The sequence below is a fragment of the Pelmatolapia mariae genome, linkage group LG1 (genome assembly GCF_036321145.2).
Source record: "Pelmatolapia mariae isolate MD_Pm_ZW linkage group LG1, Pm_UMD_F_2, whole genome shotgun sequence".
NCBI lineage: Eukaryota > Metazoa > Chordata > Actinopteri > Cichliformes > Cichlidae > Pelmatolapia > Pelmatolapia mariae.
Genome location: NC_086227.1, coordinates 5522606 through 5539717, shown reverse-complemented (window position 1 = coordinate 5539717; position 17112 = coordinate 5522606). Strand labels below are relative to the sequence as shown.

Below are 17112 nucleotides of genomic sequence, written 5' to 3'. Positions count from 1 at the left end.
GGTTCAGTCCATGTTATTATTGTATGTATGGGGGTACAGTTGTCCATTTGTTTGTTTTTGTCTATTTTGTGTGTGTTCAGTTAAAGGTGGTTGTGGGTGTGTGTGTGTTCAGTCCATGAGTTTAATGTGGGTCAGATGTCAGGAGGCAGAGCTTGAGAGGGCAGTAAGGCTAGAAAAGGGCTATCAAAAAGACCTGTCCATTAAGTTGTCACTAGAGAGAGTTTTTGATGTAAGGGTCCTTGGAAAGGGACTTGATCCCCTTAGAACCCAGAGCGAAGATCATTCTCTGGTAATTTGTTTGTTTTTGTTTTTTTTTTGGGGGGGGGGTCTCATGGTGTTCACTGTGTGCAGCAGGTTCAGTAGCTGAAAACCAAGCTTTTTCTGTGTGGACGCATTTAACCAGCATCTTATATTTTTTGTGCCATCACAAAGATGAATGTAACTTAACAGGAAAAACACACTTAATTAATTCTGCCTCTCTTGTATTTAGATAACTGTGACGTTTGTTATAGTCTTTGGAGTCATCCTGTACCGGATTAGCATTAGGGCAGCGCTGCACATGAGCAGCCACCCTGTAGTGCGGTATAATATCCGAGCCACAGTCAAAACCACTGCTGCCATCATCAACCTCATCATCATCATCATCTTGGATGAAATCTATGGAGCCATTGCCCGCTGGCTCACTAGACTGGGTGAGGCACATTTTATTGGATTGATGTTCTTACCAAATATTATTTTCTTCCTACTGTTTGTAGTAGTATTTGTATACCACACAAAAGGAATCAACTTTAGAACACAAAGTGTCATAATAGGCTGTGTGCAGCAGGCAGGAAAGGACCCAAACGCAGGACTCTCAAAGACAGGACTTAACTCAAAACGCAGCATTTGTTGCTGGAAAAACTCCTCATAAATAAAACTCACAGAAACAAAACAAAACTCTGCACATAGGAACTGAGCCACTAAATCGGAGTACAAGCCAAAACACACAGCACACAGAGGGTAGCAACAGGGCTATATACACAGAGGGATAATCAGGGAATGGGAAACAGGAGGGAGACACAGCTGGGAGAAACTAGGGCTAACGAGACAGGGGGAAGTAAAACTGAATACACTGACATAAGACATGGGGCGTTTATCAATATGCGTACTTGTGCGTACTTGCGTTCTCGTGTACTCGTGATACGTCATCAGTCGGAGACCAAGTACTGTTCCAGTTCGAAGTACGCATCACGCCGAGAACGCGAAAAAGTCCCGGATGTGTTCTCGATCCGCCCGTTTTATCGAGCATGCATCGGTGTAGACTTGGGACAGCTAAATATCCCAGAATGCATTTCGTCCAAAACTCAACAGCGGACTCCCGGCACATCGTTTCCAACCCCCCCCCCCCAACCGCTCGCGGACTTCTCACTACTCAGGTTAAAGAAACTCCAGCAGTTGTCTATAGTATTGAGTGTCCACTAGAATAGAAATAAAAGCGTTCTAACATCTCACCTGCTTGTTTTTATTAAGGTATGTACACGTATGTACATGTACACTATTTTTATTAATAGAGGTTTCACTACTGAGGTTAAAAATGATATATAAGTCACTTAGATCACTTCTAAATGTTAATGTTTGGTTTATTTCAGTGTTTTATTTGTTCCTGAGTAAATCGGTTTGGCTGTGATTAAAGTTAAGCTTCATAACATGTTACTCACAGTTAAATTAGGAGGGGACGGCAGTAGAAACTCCGGACCTGTAACATCATCACGCACGCAGGTGTTCCGACTGTACAAATCACGAGTCCGTGCTCGCGTACTTGAGAATTGAGAAACGGCCGACGAGTCCGTGCTCGCGTTCTCGGCGGGTACGTACTCACCGAGAACGCGAGTACGTACTCGCGTACTTGGGCATTGATAAATGGCCATGGACCTTCAAAGTAAAACAGGAAACAAGACACAAATAACAAAGATGCAGACTTGACACTGAACTAAATCTAGAATAATAATAATCAAAACAGCACAACTAAAGAATCAGAACATAAATCCTAATACAGAAAAAACACCAAAATATAAGAAACAGAAAATGCTGGGTCAAAATGACCAAGAACCATGACACAAAGTTGATGTCTTTCTTTTTATCAATCCTTTTTAATTTGATTATCTGAAGTAGGTTGTGGTGGCAGGAGGGTATTCCTGGTACCCTTTTCTCCAGCAGTGTTTTCATTAATCCTGGGCGGAAATACCAATTCCCTTCCAGACCACAAGAGAGATAATAAAGAGAATTATGGGTCTTCTCTTAGTTTGGTGTGCATGGTAAACTTGCCCATGCCCAAATCTAGCCATTATGGACATGCAACAATTACTCTGAGCTGTCTTAAACGTTCTGAGCTCCTCACTCTATCTCTAAGCCTGAGCGCCACCTTAATGAGGCGAAACGTTGTAGCTTCTCGTATCCATGATATCTTTCTTTCAGACATTACCTTGAGCTTGTGGCCAAAGGTGAGTGCTAGAATATCTTCAGCTCAACATTCTCTTCAACACAACAGTCTAGAACAACAGCTGCATTAGTGCAGATGTCATTCCACCTTCTCATTGTTTGTTTAGACATCTTTAAACTTGGTCGGGGCTACAACAGCCCCCACAAATGTGGAAACAATAGAAAGCCGAGGATGTCTCATTGACAGTACAGCATTAGTCCTATAGATTGCATAAATGGTGCTTGACGTAGCAATCTCAGACTAATGTCCCTGACATAGGACAAGAATGGCATCTTAGGAGAATCTAACACTACATCAACTGTGCGCTTTTTCAGAGGTTCCAAAGACGGACAAGAGCTTTGAGGAACGCCTCATCTTTAAGACTTTTATCTTGAAGTTCGTCAATGCCTTCACACCCATTGTCTACTTGGCCTTTTTCAGGGGCAGGTAAAACAACAGTTTCACACATAATTTAGTTTCAGATCATTTTAGTCAAACTAAACTGGACTATAGGGAAATCAAGCACTATAATATGTTATTGACAATGCACACACAGCTTTATCCAACTCACTGTTGTCTGAAGCTGTTTTGCTGGAAGAAGGAAACATGATGATTATGATGTATAGTCAATGCTTTCTTTGTCAGACTTTGTGACTGTGGTTTTTGTTTTGTTTTATAGGCTTGTTGGGAGGCCTGGAAACTACTTGTATGTTGTTGGGTCTTACAGGATGGAAGAGGTAATTCACTTTAAATATGCTCAAGAGGAAGAGAGAGGGAGGGAGAAAATGGAGCCAGTTGTCTTCAGATAACAATTAACAGCTAGATTAGATGGTGCTTTATGATGACTAAGAGCACACAGTCACGTTTATTTTTAGTTTAACATTCTCATATAAAGATTAAGGGAAAAAAATCCTAGTAACTAATAGTAAGTTCAATTTTACATTTCTTTTCTCAAATGGTCTGTTTAGAATGTTTCACTATTGTCTATTTCTACATTTGTTCACTGTCTCTCCTACAGTGTGCCCATGCAGGCTGCCTCATGGAGCTGTGCATTCAGTTGTGCATCACTATGCTAGGCAAACAGCTCATCCAGAACAACTTGTTTGAGATTGGCTTACCGTGAGTGCAAAACAGAGACTTTGCAGCAAGCTCAAAAACACACTTGAACACAAATTGAATGAGGGATCAGCATCAAATCAAATCAAATCATTTTTATTGTCACATCACGTGCTGATACACTGGTACAGCACACGTGAGTGAAATTCTTGTGTGCAAGCTTGACAAGCAACAGTGGTGTGCATAGATCCCACTGTGTGGGTTCAGTAAGTCACAGAACACGTAATGCACACCCACTCAGTTATATGTATGTCTGAGAATAGTGCTTGTCTAGTTTTCATCTACATTTCCCTGGAAACCAGACAGCGCCTTGCTGAACTGTAAGCCTGTAGTCTGCTGAGCCTTTCTGTGTACATACACTGTGACTGAGGTTTATGCCACTCCATGTTTGGTTCTTCCAGCAGTATAAGACATCCAAATTATTGTATCATCCCTAACAATTAAGAACTGAAGAATTTGAAGAATTTACCACTTATCGTAGTCGTAGTATTCATAATAGAGTTCCTGTATTTGTCCAAATGTGGTTAATAATTTCCCAAATTTTGGGATACATAATCCATTAAGTTAAGGAGAAATCTACAATAACAACAAAAAAAATCAAAGATGCGCATGCATTTGCACAATAACACTTTAAAAACTGAGTGATGCTTTTACAAATCTCATTGTTTAATTTCTTAATGGATTGTTGGGATTTGCAGGAAGCTGAAAAAAATGCTCCGCAAGAGGAAGTCAGAATTGGTTTCCATTCAAGAGCCAGTGCTGCATAAAACTCTGAAACGCTATGAGAAGGACCAGCTCCTAGGTCCATTTGTTGGCCTCAATCCAGAGTACATGGAAATGAGTAAATAACAGTTTCATCACTTTTGTTAATTATGTTGTTAGCAAATGCAGCTGCAGGCAGCTGTTTCTGATAAATTACCTGGTTTGCACTAAATGCATTTAAAGAGTAGTGGTGGACAAAGACGAGCAAAGCAAATAAAAAGTTTGTTTCTGACATACCTGATTAAGATCAAAATACAGTTACAAGAAACTCAGTAATAATTTTAACATTAGGAGGCAGCCAGAATCGTGGCACTCTAAAAACAAAATGTAATGAATTTAAACATGGCACTCTTAAACAGAAATAGATTTGGTTTTCACAACTGTCCACCGGTATCAAAATTGGCTTTCTTTTAATTTTTAAAGAAATTCTGAAGGAAAAAAAATTATCATTTTGTAAACAATTTGCTTGTTAAAAATTGTTTTCTGTATTAATTTTCTTTCACCCAGTAGAGGATGAATCATTGCTAAATGCTGTTCTATTTGTCTGTTTTTTCCCTTTAGTAATCCAGTTTGGGATGGTGACTCTGTTTGTGGCCTCCTTCCCTCTGGCGCCACTCTTTGCTCTTCTGAATAACATAATTGAAATTCGTCTGGATGCTAAGAAGTTTGTTACCGAGCTTCGCAGGCCTATTGCAGCTAAAGCCAAAGACATTGGTTCGTTTCTTTTATCCCTATGTGAGATTAAACCCTCTTAAAATTGCAGTAACATCTGCTGTTAAGAAATGTATTTTACTAATGTTACAAAAATATAAACCCAGTACAAAAAATTCACACAGACTTAAAACAGCACACAAAAGTAGCACATTGCAATTGCTAATAGTGCTCGTTTGTGTATTTTTCTTTTGCAGCCTTTAGTCAATTTAATCAATTAACTAAATTAGCACTCTGTTATTTAGACTTTAAGAAAATATGCCCTAAGATTTCTTCAACAGCATTTCTTTCATTTGGGTGAAAAAAGAGGCGAATTTGCAGTACTCTGTCCCAACAAAATGAAACTAAATACATTTATCCTTACCCTTATGCCCATCTGGTCTTTGGAGGTGACCCCCATCCCATGAACTTGTTTCTGTCAGTGGTTTCTTCCTGTTAAAGGGAGTTTTCCCTTCCCATTGTTGCCAAGTGTGCACTCAAAGGGGATCATCTCATTGTTGAGGTTTTCTCTTTGTTATTGTAAGGTCTATAGCTTACAATATGAAAAGCCTCAAGGTGACTGTCCTTGTGGTTTGAGGCTATATGAATAAAATACATTTCAATTGATTTCAAATTAAATTCATGTCTCATAGTTTCTAGACTCTCACACTAGCCAAAACACATAAAAAATAAGGACTGCTATATATGCCATTCTAGTAGCCTGTTGTAAGGAAAAAGACAGTTGAAGATGGATATGTGAATTTCCTCTGCTTACAACTGAATTACACTACAGCAAACCTATGATGAAGCTAACATTGTGTAGAGTTATATGTTGCAAGACTGAAATCTCTGAAAGCTGGTTTTCTTCACGTAGAGAAGTTAAGTGACACAATTAATTAAGTAGCTTAATCTCAGAACCAGTCTGCAGTGGTATTTACAATGCAATATGCAGAGAACACTCAGCACCAGTGAGTTGTACTTGAACTAAATCACCCTGTGCAAACTCTAGTCGTGTGCATGTCGGAGCTGCTGTTTTCTCATGAATAACGGCTCTTCTGTCTTTCTGCAGGTATCTGGTACAACCTCTTGAGGGGCCTCAGCAAGGTAGCAGTCATTGTCAACGTAAGTCTTATCAACAATCTGTATGGTTGTACAATGCCAATATAAAAACAGTGCCAAGGCTGTCCTGGAAAATGATTTTCACTCAGTTAGGACTGTCTAGACTACACTAGTACATTGTCTTGGTAAATCTGGGCTTATCCAAAACCCCTAGGACTTTGATAGTGGTAAGTGCAGATGTCTACTACACATTCAGTAAGCACCGGCTACAACACTTTACACAGCAGAAAAGGAAGGTATCAGCTTTTTTTATAAGTAGCTATAAATACCACTGGCAGAATTAAACTTGCATGGTTTGGTGAGGCCAAGTTTAATTTTAATTAAAAGCACATCTTATGCTTATGAATTGAGTAATGTAATGAAAACCCAGTTACATCAATCAGAAAACTCTAATATTAATATTGAATCGCTGTCTAACTTTGCCAAAACAATGTCAGACTCTAGTTTTCTTTTGTCCCCTCCCCAGTCGGACTAGGAGTGACATGTTTAGCCACATTATAACTCTCAAAACTCAAAACTCTCTTAAAGCAGATAACTTATAAGCTGGAGAGGAAATGGTGTCTCACTAATTTAGAAGATCATCATTTACCCTGGAAAAGTATTTTCCTGCTTTATAAAAAAAAGCCCTCTTCAAAGCTATAATATCTACTCATCACCGATTGAAGAAAATAAGAACAACCCTAGGTTTCTCTTCAGTACTGTAGCCAGGCTGACAAAAAGTCAGAGTACTGTTGAGCCAACCATTCCTTTAACATTAACTAGTAATGACTTCATGAACTTCTTCACAAATAAAATTTTAACTATTAGAGCTATGAGCTGTTTGCTCATAAACGGCTCACAGATGTAACATTATCTACAGCTACTTTCAGTACCATTGATATTCACTTAGTCTTTTTCTCCAATTGATCTTTCTGAGTTAACTTCAATAATTACTTCCTCCAAACCATCAATGTATCTTTTAGACCCCATTCCTACAAAACTGCTCAAAGAAGTCCTGCCATTAATTAATGCTTCAATTTGAAATATGATCAACCTATCTCTAATAATCGGCTATGTACCACAGGCCTTCAAGCTTTCAGTAGTTAAACTGTTACTTAAAAAGCCATCTCTAGACCCAGCGGTCTTAGCTAATTATAGGCCAATCTCCAACTTTCCTTTCATATCAAAAATTCTTAAAAGAGCAGTTGTCAAACAGCTAACAGATCATCTGCAGAGGAATGGCTTATTTGAAGAGTTTCAGTCAGGTTTCAGAGCTCATCACAGCACAGAAACAGCTTTAGTGAAGGTTACAAATGATCTTCTTATGGCCTCTGACAGTGGACTCATCTCTGTGCTTGTCCTGCTAGACCTCAGTGTAGTGTTCAATACTGTTGACCATAATATTCCATTTGAGCAATTAGAGCATGCTGTAGGTATTAGGTACTGCGCTGCAGTGGTTTGTTGCCAGTTCATTTAAAATGCTACAGCCAGAGTACTGACAGGACCTAGAAGGCGAGAGCATATTTCTCCTATGTTGGCTTCTCTTCATTGACTCCCTATTAAGTCCAGAATCAAATTTAAAATCCTTCTTCAGTCGTAGGCTTACTTGTTGTTCCTAGGATATTTAAAAGTAGAATAGGAGACAGAGCCTTCAGCTTTCAGGCCCCTCTTCAGTGGAACCAACTTCCAGTTTGAATTTAGGAGACAGACACTATCTCTTCTTTTAAGATTAGGCTTCAAACCTTCCTTTTTGCTAAAGCATATAGTTAGGGCTGGATCAGGTGACCCTAAATCCTCCTTTAGTTACTCTGCAGTGGGTCTAGGCTGCTGAGGGATTCCCATGATGCACTGGGTGTTTCTTCTTCAGTCACCTTTCTCACTCACTCTGTGTTTATACACATTTCTGCTTTCAATTATTAGTTATTATTAATCTCTGGCTCTCTTCCACAGCATGTCTTTGTCTTGTCTTCCTCCCCTCACCCCAACCGGTCATGGCAGGTGGCTACTCCTGCCTGAGCCTGGTTTTTTCCTGTTAAAAGAAAGTTCTTACTTCCCACTGTCACTAAAATGTTTTCTTATAAGGGTTCATATGATTGTTGGGGTTTTCTCTTTTTTCTTTGTATTATTGTAGGGTCTTTACCTTACAATTTAAAGCGCCTTCGAGGCAACTGTTATTTTGAGTTGGTGCTATATAAAGAAACTGAATTGAATTGAACTTTTTGTCTTCTAGGCCTTTGTCATCGCTTTCACCTCTGACTTCATCCCTCGGCTTGTCTACCAATACATGTACAGTCCTGACGGCACCTTGCATGGCTTTGTCAATCACACTTTGTCATACTTTAATGTCACTGACTTCGATCCAGGCACAGAACCTCTGCAGCCAATGCACCTGGGCTACAAGGTATCAGTATGCAGGTAAGGTTTTGCTTTAGTAGGGTCTGGAAACTGAGGCTGCTAAAGTCATCAGACGATATTCATATAATGAATACTCAGTATATCCAAACATATTCAAATTTCTCATTTATCTATTATAAAAGCACAACAACAGTTTGAATAAACTTTATGTACAAATGCTTTTTTGTTTTCTATTGCTAGATACAAGGACTACAGAGATCCTCCCTGGTCCAGTACGAAATATGAACTTTCCAAGGAATTCTGGGCCATTCTAGCAGCTCGTCTCGCCTTCGTAATTGTTTTTCAGGTTTGGAACAATGCACAGATAAGATCACACAAAGCAAACAAACCATTTATAATTTAGTTTATTTCTTGAAATAAGTCATTGATAGAAATCGTCTGAACATAGCCTGTGACATCTCATTTGAAGGTACTGATTTTCCTAACCTGCTTTTTCACAGCCATAAGTCCAGAGTACTCTTCAGTCATAAAACATTAGTATAAAAACAGGAAGTCAAGTTCTACAGTTGCCATTGATTAGTTTTGTTTAGTTAGTCACTATTGAGGTAGCTGTAATTCAGGAGTTAGAGCATATTATCTACTAATCAGAAGGTCAATCCCTGGCTGCTCCAGTCTGCATGCCAAGACATGGCATGATACAAGTTCCTCTCCAACGTGTCCATCAGAGTCTGAAATGTGTGAATGTTAGATAGAAAGCCATTAAGCATAGAAAAGGGTGTATGCAAATCTATATGAGTAAGTGTGAATGGGGGAATGAGACATGTTGTATAAAGCACGTCCTCAGGTAGTGTAGAAAAGCACTATATCAGGTCTTAGATTAGGTGATGAACCTGCTTCCAGGTCCAAACTACTCTGCATTTATTAAGGCTGTTGCGCTTTTAACCTGTTTTCATGGATGCCTGGATGTTAAACTTCATTGTTACACCTGGTAGAGCAGTGACACTGATCATTTTATTAAAGATGAAAGAATTTACAGTTTTTAACTCTCAGTGATACTGCAGTAGTCGTTTGACCTGGGGACCTGAAGCGAATGCTTGGACCCGGAAACGTCTAATGACGTCAGACAGACTGGATAAGAACCAGTCCATTTATTCCTTTAAAAATAATGTTGAGTCTACACAGAGCCACATGAATTATTATGTTCCTGCCATTTTCAGCGATCTTCCCTGAACTTGTTGAACTTTACTTACGCTTTTGTAGATTTGAGATTTCTATAGAGCTCCTCTCATATGCTGCCTTCCTCCCCTATCTAAAAGGAGGTAAATGATATAACTATTAGTTAATTTAGCACTCTTTGCTACTCCTGTTGCAGCTGACTTGGATTAATGGTTTACTAATTGTTGGAAAATCTTTATTGCACATTTTATTCGTAATGTAAGAGAAGAAGAGAGAAGAAGAAGAAAGGTTCTATCACTAATGAGAATTTTTTTTAGAATGATCTGTGTTCTCTGGTCTCTCTGCCCTTTGCAGAATGTGGTGATGCTTATGAGTGACTTTGTGGACTGGCTTATCCCAGACATTCCTAAGGACATCAGCCTCCAGATCCACAAGGAGAAGATCCTAATGGTGGAGCTCTTTATGAAAGAGGAGCAGGGGAAAAGGTTTGCAGCAAGAGACAACCAAGACAACTGCACAATTCCTTTGTCAGCTAATCAGAGGCCACCACAGCCACGCTCACGCCCTGTTTCACAGGCAAACTGCTCTTAACCTGTTGGTTGGTGGGAAAAGAATCACAAATGGCAATAAGCAAAATGAATTCTGTTACTGAGCTGTTAGAGCGGTCTGGTTAAGGTAAAAGCTAACTGTGTTAAGTCCACATTAACAGTCAGTTTTGTAATATCAGCAAAGGTTTTGCTGCACTTGCATGTGACATTTTACATACATTTTCCATCTTAGACCACTAACCATAAATCCTCAACTTATTTTACCAAGTTCTTCTTTATTGGATGTAAACAAGGAAAGGAAAAAGCCATTCGTTATGCTGAGAAAAGCCATTCAACCTTTAGCCTCTCTCTTTAACCCATTCTCTACTAAGCAAATGGAACTTGTCGGCTTTACAGAGCCCAGAAGAAGTGATTTAAACTCTAAAACAATTTACAGCATTTCAGGTGCCATTTTATTTATTTGAAGATTTTGCCAAAGAAAAACATTTTCCACTACAGCCGTTCACACTTTGTAATTCAAGCTATTATTTTGCATAGCTAGTTATCAACTATGAGTAAGTAAATGTCCTGGTGCATTTTCTTAATTACTAGTGTAGAGTTTGTGTGCTAATAAGGGAAATGAAATGAAATATAGTAGTAAGTGTTTGCGGTGTGCGTATTATTGTGTTTTTAAAATGTGGAGTGTCAACGAGACAAGATTCTCATTCAGTGGAACTTTTTTTAAGTTGTTGATGTCTCTGAAAAGTAGGACCAGTGTATCACATAAAGTCACCACAGGAACAGGTTTTGAACCCAGTCAAAGCATTACGGAAGTTGTCTGCCTTAAATCACTCAACTCCTCAAGAGATTTCCAGCATGAAATGATCATCTTTCTGTCGACAATGATCATTCACCATTTTTCATATATTTGTATTTAAAAACATTACCTTGCAACAAATTTTAAAGCTGCAATTCCAGCTTTTTAAGCACAAAGAATGAGCAACATTGTCTTTTATATTTATTCAATGAATTAGTTTCATGAATCCGTAGGTGACCAGGGATCTACTAACTTTAGCAACTTTCTAAAAATGTATTATTGTTGTCCTAATTTTAATTCATAGTTTTGTAAACAAGAAACTATAACTATTCTTATCACTAACAGTGTAACTTCTTTCTGAGCTGTGACAAAAACTGCAGATTTTAATTTACCAAATAATTTTCCCATTAGTAATCTCTGGCTTAGTTTGTTAGTAGTCATAGTCATTAATAGAGCACATGTATGGGGTAGTAGTGCCTTTGTTAGCTTAATTTCTTTCCATCACAACCTTTTATAACTTTGTAAAACCTGATGTCGTACATGAACACCCTCTTTGGATTGCCCTGATGAGATCATATTCTCCTGTTTTCAACACTAATGAAACAACAAAATGTAACATCCTAGTATTTAAACAAATGTATGTCAGTGCACATTCATGACTGTCTTTGATAACTTGTCTGTTTATTCTTTATATTTACTGCAAAATAAAAGGTGAATGTCCTCAAGTTGTTTTATGCATTGAGTAATTTCATATCTTTTGCACAGTTAAAGTAGAGTAAGGGTAGATTTGGAGTTTGTATTATTTGCTCAAGTTGTGACTGCATGAGTCAGCAGAGACAGTTTGTGTTAGATAATAGTTTTATTTGCTTTTAGTGAGATTTTTGAGTTGATATTAACTGATGCATATCACTAATAAAGGTATGTTTAATACCTTTGTTAGCACATCAGTTAATATCAATTGACCAAAAACTACTAGATAGAACTTGATAAAATGAACTGTGTATGCTGAGGAAAGGTGATTTCATTTACTTGTTCTAATCTACACACACACACACACAGTGGCGGTCCTAGCCTGTTTGGCGCCCCGGGCGCCCCCCCCCCACACACACACACGCACACACACACACATATATGACCCTATATATGAAGAGAGAGAGAGTATGCATAGTATGCAAACGGCTACCAAACAGACATCATAATTCGTCATACAATGAGAACAGGACAATTCAACAATTGACACTGACTAATTAATATTATATTATTGTATATATTGTTTGGAGTTTAGTCTGTTACTGTTACTATTTTTACCATTTCTTCTTGGAGGAACTGTAACCCACATAATTTCCTTAGGGATTAAGAAAGTATTCTGATTCTTAATGTTTTAGGATACATGACCTGCCATTATCCAATGACACATCTGCTTACCTGTATCTTTTGCTCGTTTCTCCTTGTAGGAGCCATAATTAAATGTATTGAATTTTAATGATCACTGGGTTTTCATTTGTTTGGTTGCTATGGTGATGTGTAACGGGAGTCACGTGGGTGCTAGCGGTGACATTAAGAGGGCGTTGTCAGTCTGTCTTTCACTGGTTTGATTTTGACAGAGAGGAGGGCTGGGTAGCCGTAGTTTTTGTTGACCGCAGCACAACGAGTTTCCCCTTGTTGCATTAGAGCCTGTGATGTTTTAAGAGTTTGAATCGCGAGCCGATCACATTGCTCTGTAAACTTTTCAAGCACTTTAATAAACAAGCAAGCAATTCCACCTTTCGCGATAGAAAACCGATCGGTACCTATGCCATTCCCAATATGCGCTGGCTGATGTCGGGGCAGCATGAGTACGAGCAATTTTGTTTTTTTTTTGCCGATGCCCGTGATGCCGCCCCCCACCACGATGCCGCCCCGGGCAACCGCCCGTGTCACCCGTATCTAAAACCGCTACTGCACACACACACACACACACACACCTATATATATATATATATATATATATATATACATATATATTGTGTGTGTGTATATATACGTGTATATGTGTGTGTGTAACAGACAACTGAATTGTATCTGTAGGTACTTTGTTACTATAGCAGCCTTTTACAAAACACAGAGTTTGTTCCAATTTCTTTAGTTAAACCCATGAATAATGACTAACTACTAGTATATTATTTTATTTTCCAACTTAAAAATCTGTTTATATGTTACACTGTGTGCGCTTAGTTTACATATGGGTGAGGTAGCTAAGATATGCCTTTTGTGGTCAATCTTGGGAGCACTGTATGCCACAGCATAGGCACAACGTTACCATAGCATTATTAAATAATAATTGTAACAACACATGATTCTATCACAACTATTTACTTTAATTCAAAGAAAAGTCTTTGGTTAAGGCGGTCTGAGCCGGTGGGATCAATGCAGCGGACCACCTCCCGTGAACCATCGGATCTAGCATAACCGTTACACTGCTCAGCAGACGCTTTTGTGGGCATGCCTATTGCAAACCTTTCCCATCCCCGCAAACACATTCCTCAATGAATGTCGATTGTGTTGTACGTGTGCCGTGTTTCCATTGGTTATTGGTAAACGGAAGTTTAACAACAGACGCGTCGGATAGACGTAACTCACCGAAATGAAAGTAAAAGTCAACCGCTCAGAGGCTCTCCTGTGTTTGTGCTCGATCCGTGTGAACATGAGCGCTTTACAGTTTAACAGCGTTTTGTTAGAGATTTCTAACGCCATGTCTGCTGATCAGCTGAATGAAATGAAGTTCCTGGTTCTACAAGAGATCGGGAAAAGAAATCTGGAAAAGATCGGCAGCGGTCGGGAACTCTTTCAACTTTTCAGGGAAAGAGGCAAACTGTCAGAAGATAACACGGCCTTTCTTTCAAAGCTTCTCAAAGAAATTAAGCGACAAGATCTCTCGGACAAGATAGACAACTTCAATATTCAGCCTGAACCTGACGATGGCCTGAGTGAGGAGGAGAAAGGTAGGCTAAAGTACGATATGAACGGGGTGTGTGAGCAATTTGTGGAAAGACAAAAACAACGATAATAATAGTAATACTAATGCACATCTGCAAAGTATCGTGCTACAAATTATGGACGCTGATTTATACATAAAGTCCATGAGTGACTTTCACTTTAGATACCAGCATGTTTGATTGTATGAACCGTAGCACTCGAAAAACACGGCTGGAGCCTTTCTCATTTAGCGCCAAACATTATTCAAATATTATTTTTTAAGCAATAATACAGTGTCGTCTCACAAGCTTCATTTGTTAAATACTTTCATTTGAGTTTTATACAAAGAATGTCAAGGGATCCACTGGATTCCTGTGACTGGGCAGAGTTAGCCATTTATGCTGTGTCTGAGCTTCCACCCATACTTAACAAGGCTCAAATACAGTACACAGTTGACCACATCTGTGAAATCATCTGGTCATTGGAGGGTAAACTACTGAAGAGAAAAGATGCTGTCACAGTGCAGTATGAAAGCTGTAGTTTGACATTTGACATGACAAATGAATAACCATCTGTGTGGATAAGCTGTTTTGTTTAACAATCACCCTTTGATTTGGCTTAGTCATACACTTACTCCTGCACACCAATTACAAAGAGAAAAAAGAGAAAATGAAAAGTTCTCAATCCTGAAATCTTTCGACCAAAAATGTATTCAGAAGCCTGAGACACTGTTTTTGTGTCATTCAATATAAAATCACCCAAATGCCACAATAGTTTCCAGCTGACCTTCTCAAAATCAAGACATTTTTGTAATGTACAGTAACTTTAGCTTTTTAACGTATTTAATTACATTTATGGTGTAATTAATATTCATTTTTTAACTAAGGCATGCCAAAATCTTGTGTTCTTATTAGTAAAAAAGGCCCTGGATGTACCGGGTAAAAAAATAACGTTTATCACAAGACTCTATGCAGACTAAATACACCTCACGATTCAGTGACTTGTAGAACCATTTTCAGCAGCAATAACTTGAACTAATGGTTTTCTGTTTGACTTTCAGTGTTTCACATAATTGTAGAGGAAGTCTTTCCCACTCTTCTTAACAAAGGTTATGGAGGCATTAATTTATTCTTCGCTGTCTTAACGTCACACCACAGAATGTTAGTTAGGTTGAGGTCTGGACTTTGACTATGTTTGACTGAGTTCATGATTGACTCAGTGTTTGCAAGATCATCATTTTAGAGGCTTTCTTCTTTCAGCTCCTCTTGCAAACAATCATAGTTTTTCAGTGTTTTTCTAACTACACTGCCTTGAAATTTAACATTTTTCAGACCTGTAGAGTGGGTTATGGTGTCTGTGATTTTGGGCTAGGACACACTTGAATGATCCAAAAAAGCCAACTGGCTAAAGTTTTGGTTTTACAGCGTTTGTCACATCTGCTGATAATCAATTAATCACATTTGATCAGCAGTACCTGTCTGCCACATGCCCTCTTAATTTTTATGAAATTGGTAAGGATGCACTTGTGCTAAAGAAGTTTATGACACTACTACCCCGGGTTTTACCCTATGGCAGCTCAATTGTCGAGAGAAAGAAAACCCTACCTCACAACCCTCTAAGAGAAAGCATGTGACGACAGTGGGAAGGAAAAACTCCCTTTTAACAGGAAGAAATCTCCAGCAGAACCAGGCTCGTGGAGGGACAGCCATCTGCCATAAACAGTTGGGGGTGAGTGGAAGGAGAAGAGAGCACAGACACACAGGATAAAAGACACCCATGGGAGAGAGCCAGAGTTTTAAAAACCTGCTGGAGGTTTCTTCCTATTAAAAGGGAGTTTTTCCTTCCCACTGTTGTCACATGCTTTCTCTTAGAGGGTTGTGAGGTAGGGTTTTATCTCTACATACAACAAACCAGGTTTGTTCTGTTGTATGTATAACCATAAATACATCAGGAATGTATTGTATTGTCTGCAGACTTATGCCGTCTGCAACAGTCATTGACTAGATAAGTGGAATTCTAAGTAGGTCTTTACACAGGGAGTTTTAGATAGGCTTTCATGCTAAAGGCTTGTTTCTAGTTGTCCCTCTTTGGGGCCACATTTCATTGTTTCCTGGTAGGGTGCCCTGGTTTCCAAAAAGTATCTTAAAGTTGAATCTTTACCCATATCAGAAAAATGTTTTATATTTAACCTGTTAATATGTTCTTCTCCTTTTCAGCAAAACTGAAAATTGCCACAGAGGTAATTGCAGAAAATCTTGGAAAGAGCTGGCGAAAACTAGGCCGCAAATTAGGTTTGAGTGAAACCAAGCTGGAGTCCATCTCTAACAGGCATCCAACAGATCTAGAGGAGACGGCAGTGGAGCTGCTCAAGGAGTGGAGGAAGAGTCAAGGAGCTGCAGCCCAAACAAAGATGCTAATAGATGCTTTGAGAGCTTGCCAGTTGAATATGACTGCTGATAAAGTAGAGGAAAGACTCTAGCAACCTAGAATACACTCTTAAATTGGAAATTGTTGCTCAAGATAATGGCAAACAAAAAGGTTAAAAGTCATGAAAGTAATTTGAGTGATTGATTTGAATTCCTGAATTGTATCTCTATGTGCTGTTATCGTTATTATTAGTAGAGTGTTGCTGTTTGGGTCTCCTGCTTTGTGAAAGCAATGTTGCTCTCAGTCTTTCAAGGTGACAAAATTGCTAGTGATATTTGTTAATATGACTCATATATAAAAGTGTTCAACTTCTGTATGCAATCCAACAACTGAAAGTCATATGAATTTGTTACCAGAGCTGTTGGTAAATATTTTTATTGAGGTACTGGATCTTCTCATCAAATGTCCCAAAATTATGAAAGGTATTTTTTATGTCACACTATTCATCCAAGATTTTGCTCTCGATTCAGAATTTAGATGAAAAGGGAAATAATTAGGAAAAGAAGCTTATTTTGGAAAGTAAAATGAGATTTGTGTTGTTGTTCTTTTTTTGTTCTTTTTATTCTTTGTCAACAGACAGCATTGTATTTTAATGCTTTTGGTTGTATAACCCAAAATATACTCCAAATCCAACTCTTTTCCCTCATAGGCTTTGATGTCATCAAGGTGGCAGGTCGTCTGCCCAAGGTGCAGTTTCTGCAGACAAAAATGAATCTCATTAAGGGAACCTT

At 38.7% G+C, this 17112-nt stretch overlaps 2 protein-coding genes across 3 annotated transcripts in view; both read left to right on the top strand.

The window, feature by feature from the left end:
• ano1a (anoctamin 1, calcium activated chloride channel a) overlaps positions 1-11714 on the top strand; it is a 70398-nt gene extending 58684 nt beyond the window's left edge. For both annotated transcript variants that reach the window (XM_063470595.1, XM_063470590.1), the window contains 10 exons: positions 491-692; positions 2794-2905; positions 3138-3195; positions 3477-3577; positions 4273-4415; positions 4898-5050; positions 6096-6148; positions 8355-8539; positions 8720-8825; positions 10010-11714. In XM_063470595.1, coding sequence (XP_063326665.1) covers positions 491-692; positions 2794-2905; positions 3138-3195; positions 3477-3577; positions 4273-4415; positions 4898-5050; positions 6096-6148; positions 8355-8539; positions 8720-8825; positions 10010-10246 — 1350 coding nt within the window. In that variant the 3' untranslated portion in view covers positions 10247-11714. The remainder of the gene's footprint in view (positions 1-490; positions 693-2793; positions 2906-3137; positions 3196-3476; positions 3578-4272; positions 4416-4897; positions 5051-6095; positions 6149-8354; positions 8540-8719; positions 8826-10009) is intronic.
• Positions 11715-13636: 1922 nt separating this feature from the next.
• Positions 13637-16899, top strand: fadd (Fas (tnfrsf6)-associated via death domain). The gene is made up of 2 exons (XM_063478299.1): positions 13637-13980; positions 16171-16899. The coding sequence occupies exons 1-2, from the start codon at positions 13683-13685 to the stop codon at positions 16431-16433; spliced, it is 561 nt and encodes a 186-aa protein (XP_063334369.1). The 5' UTR covers positions 13637-13682; the 3' UTR covers positions 16434-16899.
• Positions 16900-17112: the final 213 nt, after the last annotated feature.

Bases quoted from the DNA above. Each gene is read 5' to 3' on its own strand.
- fadd (XM_063478299.1), top strand. From the start codon at position 13,683: ATGAGCGCTTTACAGTTTAACAGCGTTTTGTTAGAGATTTCTAACGCC. The intron at 13,981-16,170 runs GTAGGCTAAAGT...TCTCCTTTTCAG, and splicing joins CCTGAGTGAGGAGGAGAAAG to CAAAACTGAAAATTGCCACA.